General features: G+C 43.0%; 2 protein-coding genes across 5 annotated transcripts; both read left to right on the top strand.

The window, feature by feature from the left end:
• Nucleotides 1–1176: 1176 nt before the first annotated feature.
• Nucleotides 1177–3755, top strand: LOC133889841 (uncharacterized). 4 transcript variants are annotated; one of them, XM_062330322.1, is made up of 5 exons: nucleotides 1177–1327; nucleotides 1502–1583; nucleotides 2707–2784; nucleotides 3232–3336; nucleotides 3424–3755. In XM_062330322.1, exons 2-5 carry the CDS (start codon nucleotides 1569–1571, stop codon nucleotides 3538–3540), a joined length of 315 nt encoding a protein of 104 aa, XP_062186306.1. In that variant the 5' UTR covers nucleotides 1177–1327; nucleotides 1502–1568; the 3' UTR covers nucleotides 3541–3755. The 4 variants fall into 4 exon arrangements, with proteins under 4 accessions (XP_062186306.1, XP_062186304.1, XP_062186305.1 ...); XM_062330320.1 differs by having other exon boundaries at nucleotides 2704–2784; XM_062330321.1 differs by having other exon boundaries at nucleotides 1178–1327; nucleotides 1551–1583.
• Nucleotides 3756–5191: 1436 nt separating this feature from the next.
• On the top strand, nucleotides 5192–7283 carry LOC133887641 (uncharacterized). The gene is made up of 3 exons (XM_062327590.1): nucleotides 5192–5364; nucleotides 6719–6779; nucleotides 7012–7283. Exons 1-3 carry the CDS (start codon nucleotides 5280–5282, stop codon nucleotides 7064–7066), a joined length of 201 nt encoding a protein of 66 aa, XP_062183574.1. The 5' UTR covers nucleotides 5192–5279; the 3' UTR covers nucleotides 7067–7283.
• Nucleotides 7284–9017: the final 1734 nt, after the last annotated feature.

The following is a 9017-nucleotide window of genomic DNA, read 5'->3' as shown; positions in this document are numbered from 1 at the left end:
CTTATATAATTATTTACTACGTAGACACTTATTTTAGATATTAAGATCTTAAATACCCAATCCACTGATCTTTTGGCCTACATAACATATTCTATTTAGTAAGTTTATATTTTTTTTTCCAAAATCTGGACTAATAATAATCTAATTTTTTTTAAATCCCTGTAAAAACTTCCAAAAATGGAAACATAAATATAGTTAGACTGCTCGTAATAGAATTAATGATGACTAGTCTACCGTAATAGACAGATGTTTTCTCTTCCATATACTCAAATCTTTTGGAATCTTTCCACGTCCTCAGCTTTTGTTAAGGTTCCACGTCCCAATTGCTCATGTAGAAAAGAGGGTGAAAAGAGGCAAGTACGAGCGCTTCAGTCAGCGCTAGCGACGTCGCTCGCTCGTTGGGCCCACCAGTACTGACACTCCCTCTCTCTCCTTCTCTTTCCTCGCATCACAAACCCGCGGCGCTCCGAGCAGCAGGCCGCGAGCCCGACGCCGCTGCCGTGGCCGCCAGCCTGCTGCTGGTCTGCCTCCTCGAGTCGGCGGCGTGGCAGCAAGGAGGACACCGCCATAATTTTGATCTTCTCAACGTCTCTAACCACTGACTATAAAAATTATTTATATAATCTATATATAATATAATAGATTATATTATTTCCTCTTATGTAATAGGATATTAAAAATCAAACCAATTGATTTTTTACCACTATTAAGGAGTAGCTTCGCTTATTTATCACTCTAATCTATAGTCATCGACTCAGATGATCCCACATCATATTCAAAGTATCAATCTTTTAAGTGACAAATCATTAATTTATTTATTAAAAGCCTACCTATGTCTTGAAATACATTATAAACCGACCATAAATTAATAGCTAGTTTTTCTCTCTTCTAACATTAACTTATCTTTACATAGATAAAAATATAATATGAATATTTTTATAGCTAGCTAGCATGGATCGTCGGCACCCCTCGTCGTTTCAATTTGATTTTGCATTTTAGGCTAGTTTTTTAAGTGGGATTTTGTTAGGCCAGTTCAGTTTCATAGTTTGGGCCTTCTCAGTTGGGCCAGTGGACTCAGTTACCCAATAAGACTCCGCCAAGAGGACCATGTGGCTCCATAAAAGAAAAGCGGCCCAATTGTCTGAGTGCTAGCCCGGCCCAATACTTCAACCGCCTCTGATGCCGCAGCAGATCGGCAGTCCTGACCTGACCACGCCGCCACTCAAACACAGAGAGGGAAGGCAAGGACGCCCAAAAATTCTCGAGGTTTTCGCCTCTAGCAGCGCACCAAGAACACCCGGAGCAGCTCGCCGTCGACGCGGAGAAGGTACGAATCCGGCGCTGTACTACCGAGCCCAATCCTAAGGGTGCGCCTTTCGGTTAGGGTCGTTCTTTAGCTGCAAGATTTGTGATTTCGCCGTCCATTGCTTCCTCGATAGGGGCGCCCCTAGCTTCCGTTTAGTACCCGGTTCTAGATGTCAGCTTGTTTTTGCTTTTGTAGTTTTTTGCGTGCGTCAAACTCAGGCTGCCCTTCGTCTTCCCCTTCGCAGGAGCCAGGAGGCAAGGCGATGGCGGATGAGAATGTAAGTTGCTCTCTTTCTGCTCTTCAAAATACAGATTTGTTGTCTAGATTTACTACTAGTATGGGAAATTCCATCCTTTCAGTTAGAATTTAGTTTAAGATGCATTGAAGCTTTTTAACTTCGTTTGTTCCATCTTGTGTTCCTTACCCAAGAAATAGGCTAGCTAGTTGTGAGGTGGATCTTTAAAATATTTGGCTCTTAGGCACGGAATTGGCTGATTCTAACCAGTACATCTCGTGAAAGTACTAGTACATTGAATTCTTACTTTCTATTCTTGAAGCACGATGCAATTTCTATGCATTTAAGGATATTTAAGCTAAGGAGTTCCATTAACATAATAACTTACTGGGATCTGCGACCAATTTGCATTTAAAATATGCAAGTCTCTGTTTCACTTGTGAAACGATTATTTTGTTTCAATGAGCAAGTGAAACAGAATTGATCTGAGTAATCCTATGCATACTGGCTTCCTAACACTAACAAATAATCTTGACAGTAACTGATCAAGAACTTAAGCTTCTATAAGTAAGTCAGCCTGCTACACACTTTTTTCTGTTAACCTGATGATATGGGGTACTTGCAAATATATTCTGAATCTTGTCGATGATCAAATGTTTTAGTTACCCTTGCTGAAGATACGGTCTCAGATAGCTGGTTTGACCAGCTTTTCTAGAGCTGGATGTGACCAAAATTTTGAAAACTTAAAACCATGTGACGTTTTCCGAGAGAAATCCGATTTCTTCTAGAATTATTGGTATGCATAATTTATGTATCTGTAGCAAATCTCACCTCTATGAGTAAGTACTGAACTGATAACTAGTTATTCAGATTGTTATATCTATCTCTTCAAATAATATATTGTTATATCTAAGCATTTGGTCCTATTTGATATTTTGGTGTTGTTTCTTAATTTTTACTGTTCTACTTTACATAGTATCAAGTGGGATTGCATGTCATTTGTGTCTGGTGGACTTGCAAAAATCAACAAATAGGCATTTTTGAAGTTCAATTCTATCCTTGTTTAGTCTTTTCATGATTAAGAGTTCCTTGAAAATGCTGATGTTATCTATCTATACGTTCATTACAATGCTAACACTATCTCGTCTCTAACTATTTACAGCAGGCTGGAAAGAAAGAGGAGGAGGAATTTAGCACAGGTCCTTTGTCTGTCCTAATGATGAGTGTTAAGAATAACACCCAGGTGTGAACTCTATCATATTTCCTTGCAGTAACTTCGCTAGAAACGTATGGTCACTTTGCTGGGTTTTTTTTTTTTTTGCTCTTTGATTGCGTACCAAGTGTAAGGCTCCTGTAGGTGAATGGGATTGACATCATACATGGATCAGCCTCTGTTGTGCGCACTAGTTTTCACTGCATTTTGCTCCTAATTGAAGAACCTGTATGTTCATTGGTGCATAGAAAAAAATGTTTGCCTCTGTATTTAGTAACCCTCGTGTATGCTGCAGTCACTTTATAGCTTTTTCATGCTGTCATTGCTGTGGCTTTTGTTTTTCTGTATATCTTCTTTTCCTATTCGTCGGAATAATATGTTGATTAAGCATGTTTCTTACCTTTTTTATGTTGTACTGCTACATTTTGTCTGCCATTGGTCAATCGAGCAAACGAATTAATTTTCTAATGTCTGCAGGTGCTCATCAATTGCCGCAACAACAAGAAGCTACTTGGTCGTGTTCGCGCGTTTGATCGCCACTGTAACATGGTGCTCGAGAATGTGCGGGAAATGTGGACGGAGGTAACAAACTGAACTACGGAAGGATGATTGTTCCCATAACACTGGGAGTTTGTTAAATCTGATTGATTGTCACTGGTTTCTTTCCAGGTCCCCAAGACTGGCAAGGGCAAGAAGAAAGCTCTGCCTGTGAACAAGGACAGGTTCATCAGCAAGATGTTCCTCAGGGGCGACTCCGTCATCATCGTGCTGAGGAACCCAAAGTGAGGGTCCAACAAGGCACCTTGAAGCTGTGCCCTTGCTGTGGGCTTGGGAAAGCCATGTCTCTGTTGAACGCTGTAGTTTAATTATGTTTTGGAGGATTAATTGGTAGTCTGGAACTAGCGCTCATATGGCATGCATGAGCACGCGTTTCATGAGTTGTTAACTGGTGTATGTACCAACTGCTGTATTTTGAGCACGGAGTGTTGAGCTTGCGCTTCTGCTTTTGGTCTCGTTCCACACATTGTTCAGTAGTCCTTGCACTGCGGTATAATCTGTGTTGTTCCATTCCTGCCTGATCGCCTGTACGTCCACTCGTTCACCACTGCTTGGCCGCGTGGACCGTGGACCGGGGATGCTGGGCGCGGATGGTGAACAGCCCGGTGGACAGAGCTGACGACGAGGCGTGCGCGGCGTGCCGGATTCTGTACAGATTGGAGTCGGTTGACAACAATTATCTCCGCGAAAGCTCTTATGCAAGTTTCACGCAACTGAAGCATGGCAAATATTGATAGGCTTGTAGTATACTCCCCAATGATCACTAATTTACGAAAGCTTATCGAAAGAAAATCACAGCTAGAACAAGCACACAGCAGTGAAACACACAAGAGACGATCGATACTTAGGCTGCTCCACCTGGACAGAGGAGCCGTGTGGCCCTGCAGCTACAAGGGTGGCGGCGCGGGCTCAGACATCGGCGGGCAGCAACACGAAAAGAGGCCACAGCAGCCCAGGAACCACAAGCTGCAAGAAAAGCACGTGCGCAACCGAGTTAGCTGTAAGGACAAGATGAGCACATGCATGCAAAATGTGCTTTGCTTCGTCTTTTTTTCCTTCCCTATCTATCGGCATCACTGACAGACACTAGTGCCAGAACCAATACCATGGATGAAGACGATCATCCAGAGGCGGTTCGGGGGCTGGTGGAAGCAGTGGCACCCCGGGACCCGACGGCGGCGGCAGTGGTGGTGGAGCGGCGGGAGGGGAAGGGGCCAGCGGTGGCGGGTCCATGATCGTCAAACTGAAGTGACGAACTAGCTACCGAAGCTGGACAAGTAAATATAGAGGTTTTGCGAGAACTCGTGTGGTGTGATCTCTGCTACCTAACGTTCTTCGACGGGACATTGCCGGCACCTGACAGTCAACTATGGTTTCACGCTACCCGTACTACCTCTATTTTTATTTACTTGGCACCTGATTTTACTGTAGCAATTTTGATCTTACGTTTTTTTTAAAAATTTATAAATAACTTAAACTTTCGTATCATTAGATTCGTTGTTAAATATACTTTATTAATATTAGATACTTTTAAGTATTCATAAATTTTTCGTTGAGGAAATGTAAAATTAAAGTTGCTACAGTAAAAATTAAGTAGTACAAGTTTCTACACGTGAGTTGCAGCTGGTTGCAGTGCAGCACTCTGAGCGATTTCACCATCCGAGTCTGTACTGTACCTGCTACGACCCTGATCTGGTCCATCTGGTGGGCTCCGACCCCACTTCGAGGACCTTGATCTGAACCGTCCGCGTTAGATCTAACGCTTCCCGCGTCAATAGGGATCCTAGGGAGTAGGATCTGGAGCGTTGAATCACAAACTAGCGGGTAAGATTGGGCGAGATCCACAGAACTCCATCGGTTCCGTGTGAAGACAAAAAGACCGCCTTCTTCCGCGTCTGACAGACCGCCGCTTCTTTCGGATCTGAGCGAGGTGAGACCTGCGGTGCCGGGGCCTCCTGGGGGGGAGGATGAACTGGATCGGGCGCAAGATCCACCTCTACAATGTCACCATCGGCCTCTACATGCTCGATTGGTGGGAGCGCTACCTCTTCAGTATCCTTCCCGATTGCCTCTCTTCTTCCCTTCCTGATTTGTGATTTGTTTGTAGATTTAGGACCTGGTACAGTCTAGTCGTCTTTTCCTGGTTTTGCCTGCTAAATCTGCGAAATCCGTGTGGACAGATTCTAGAATCTGTGGAATTTAGGATATTTACGCTAGCATTTCATTATTTCAGTGTTGAAGGAACAGTCATTCTTCCTTTTACTGCGGCAATTTCACATCTTTAGATAGCCTGTACCACAACTTATACTCCTAGGTTTTGCTTGGTTGCCAACCAGAATCCTTGTGCCTCCTTTGATGCATTCCTCTATTAAGATTCTGGTTTTCTAGCACCAAACATCCTGAGAATATTATCTGTATAGCAATTTACACATTGGTTTGGAAGTTCAGAAAGTTATCTGGCAGATCTTGCATTGGTCTGTCAATCATTAATGGTGCTCCATCCTATCCTATCCACTTCCCGCTTCTACAGTAATCCAGACTTCAAGTAACTAAAGTCTCTATTTTTGGAAGTCTGAACATTTGGTTAGACATTAGGATTATTACAGGATCATTTTCTTTTTGAAAGATGCTGGAAAAACAATAAGAATGTAAAAATATCATAACACTAAACAGCTAGGACCATAACTCCAACCATTGCCTTTTCAGTAAGAGGCAAAGTATTCCTCTTGTGTCCATGAATCTTGCTAGATGATGTTGTACTCTTCCAGCTACCTTTATAGAACTGTATGCAACCCTGGCTATCCTGCAACTAACAGTGTTACTCTCTATGTATCCTGCAACCAACAGTGTTACTCTCTATGTTCTTGGTCATTTTTTAACTTCGAATACCAAGTAATTTACACGCTAATGTTCGTATCCTATACATTGGCAACTTCAGCTCCATTATACACAGATAATCCTGAAAAACTAGATAATGATACTTAAAGTATCCCCACTCCCTTGCTCCAGAAACAGTGCAAATTTTTTTTTGCGAATATCTTTAGTTGCTTATCCAGGGTCCTGATAGAATAGAAAGTTGATGTTCTCTCAGAGACAACCTTTTATTTATTTTCCCAATTTACCCGCTCTTTTTTCATTTGTTACTACCAACAAATGCTTTAACTGATAAACACACAAAGTTTTTTGAATATCTCTGGTGTCTTCATGGAAGTTAGGGAGGTTTTCTGACTGCATAGAAGAGTGTTTGATTTTTTTTTAATTTTTTCATTGTTATTGTCCTTTTACCACTCCTAGTGCTCCGAATTACTTATGAATCTCAATAAATCACTACAGAGATTTATAACTTTATGAATCTCAATAAATCGCTGCAGAGATTTATAACATGTTATCACTTGACTATAATTAGATATATTGATGATTTGCCTTTTTTGGTACATTCTCCGGTATCTCCTTGGGTTCTTTCAAAGGTACATTCTTCTTATCCCTCAGACTAAACTTTCTCAAATCCTAGTACACCCTATAAAAAGAAATGGAGGGAGTACTACATGCAAATATTTCTATAGTTTTATTACTAGCTTCTCAGGTCTTATATATCTCCTCTCTGGTTTTCTTTTCTTTTTCTTCTTTGGTGAACAACGAATCTCCTCCCTGGTTCATTGGACTCTAATGCCGATTTGGTTGTTTTTCTCTGCCTTGCAGTAATCTGAAGACTCTTTTTCAAGGTGGAAACTATCTTGTGCAAGGCAGTACATAGCCATGAGCAAATGAGATCTGTTTATGGTTTTTAACTTATTTGTCCATGTAATTCCATCTGTTTAATTAGTTGTTAACTGAACAACCAGAGAACTAATGGGAAAATTATCACTGTGTAGCCATTATCTGTATCGTCCCTGGAAGCTAAAATGCCTTTGGTGTTCCTGTTAATGAAGATGAAAAAACTGATGTGTGCAAGATTGACCTTTTGTGTTGTACATGATTGTTATACCGCTGTATTTCGTGGACACACCACAATTTTGTTGAATTCAGTATTTTTACAACTTTCTCCTGAAGCTTTCCATAATCCCAGACGGAAATTCGTGCTGAAACTCTCCTGGTGCTACGTGCATTTGTCATGTGATTAAGCATTAATTTGTGATATCTTCTGTATTTGTCGAAGGCCCGTAACCCATCAAATGCAGAAATCTACCAAGCAGGCTTCAGTTGGAATGCAGTCGTTTTCCAAGTAACTGTCCAAATCCCCCAAAAATCTTATATTCCAGACGCAGTACACGAAACGACGAGCGGTACTGTACTGGTTAGACGTCTAGCTGGGCAGGCTGTTGCGAGTTGCGACGTCCTTGACCCTGATGGATGCATCCTTAGCATGGAAGCAGCGATCCTTCCAGGTCTGGCCTCTGAAACTCTGACGTAGGAACGGTTAACAACTTTTGTCTCGGCGTTCTCACTGATCTGTCAAACAATCCATAGTCCGGGCTTGTACGTCAGCTCGTTCCGAAGCGTCAACTACTGCCACTGATGCTGAAGCAATCCGCGGCCTGAGTTGCCGACACCTCTCGTCACATCGCTGATCGCTTGCAATAGTGGTCCGCATTCTGGTTTGCCCCTAGAAGTCGCACTGCCCACCCGTGCGTCTCCAGGTTCGTTCGGTGCTTAACGTTTCTTCTAGGCTTCTAGCACAGCACGCCGAGTGCGTGCTTGAGTTCGCGGCATCGCTAGCTCGCGGATCTTGCAGAGAAGAGGAGGGAAGGAGGCAGGTTCGGTCATGTTTGACGTTGTGATATCGATCCCGGCGATTATCCTGGTGATCATCCTGGCGCTGGGGTGCTACATATTCGGCCGGAACCGCGGCCGTGCGGAGGCGGCCGCGCCGCAGCAGTTCGCGCCGCCGCCAACGCTGCCACCCAAGTAGCAGGGTCGTCTTGATTTATGGTTTAGTTCTCCAGTTGGTCCATGCGGCTGTGCGGTTCTTTCCTTGCTTGTATCGCTGCACTGTACTATTGTTCTTGTTCTCGCTTGATTTTCAACGTCAATACTGAAGCTTGTGGGTTAGAATTCTCTTTGAGTTCACGGCTCCAATTTTCTCGTCCATGTTGTTCAAACTTCAAACTACTGGATTGCTTTGACATAAATTTTCTTTGGCCGTCGACGAAGTTGATGGATGAATTGTATTGTGGTACTGAATCGCTCTGGTCACAGTGTCATACTATTCAGAAACTTCAAACGAATTCTTCCTGTCGCCATAACCGCTGACTGCAAAATTTCTGGCTTCAGTCTTTCAGATCTCTTGCAATTCTGAATTCCCTAACATGGCGGTTCAGCTCAGCCGGTTTCGAATCAAGTTGTTCTCTTTCATGAGCAGTTTACATACCAGTGACCAGACTTCACCAAACAACACAGCTATGCAAGCTAATCCTATGTCAAAGTCTTACCTTTGCGTATCAGAGGATAATCCAACTGACACTAATACACCTTAAACAGTACCAACAAGCCGTATCAAAGTCTAATCCTTTGCAGTGATCACACTCCTGAAAATTGCAGCCATGTCATCATTCGAGCACACCTGATTTGACCAGATTAACAAGGAAGGGCACCAAGCAAAGGGAAGAAGTTGATCACCGACGGATGGTTTCCTGCCGACGCGGACCCCACGCATCGGTGGTACACGGCCTAGATTCGCTGCGCCCCGTTCGATCATCTTGTGCGGC

This window comes from Phragmites australis, chromosome 13 (genome assembly GCF_958298935.1).
Source record: "Phragmites australis chromosome 13, lpPhrAust1.1, whole genome shotgun sequence".
In the NCBI taxonomy this organism is placed as follows: domain Eukaryota; kingdom Viridiplantae; phylum Streptophyta; class Magnoliopsida; order Poales; family Poaceae; genus Phragmites; species Phragmites australis.
Note: the sequence above shows the minus strand (reverse complement) of the source record. Positions and strands in the feature narration are given on the sequence as shown.

What these genes read in the sequence shown, in the direction of transcription:
- LOC133889841 (XM_062330320.1), top strand. An exon ending in GTGTTAAGAATAACACCCAG is followed by an intron (nt 2,785 to 3,231) that starts GTGTGAACTCTA and finishes TAATGTCTGCAG; the next exon opens with GTGCTCATCAATTGCCGCAA. An exon ending in TGCGGGAAATGTGGACGGAG is followed by an intron (nt 3,337 to 3,423) that starts GTAACAAACTGA and finishes GTTTCTTTCCAG; the next exon opens with GTCCCCAAGACTGGCAAGGG.
- LOC133887641 (XM_062327590.1), top strand. Translation starts at nt 5,280, where the DNA reads ATGAACTGGATCGGGCGCAAGATCCACCTCTACAATGTCACCATCGGC. An exon ending in GTGGGAGCGCTACCTCTTCA is followed by an intron (nt 5,365 to 6,718) that starts GTATCCTTCCCG and finishes GACTATAATTAG; the next exon opens with ATATATTGATGATTTGCCTT. An exon ending in CTCCTTGGGTTCTTTCAAAG is followed by an intron (nt 6,780 to 7,011) that starts GTACATTCTTCT and finishes TCTGCCTTGCAG; the next exon opens with TAATCTGAAGACTCTTTTTC.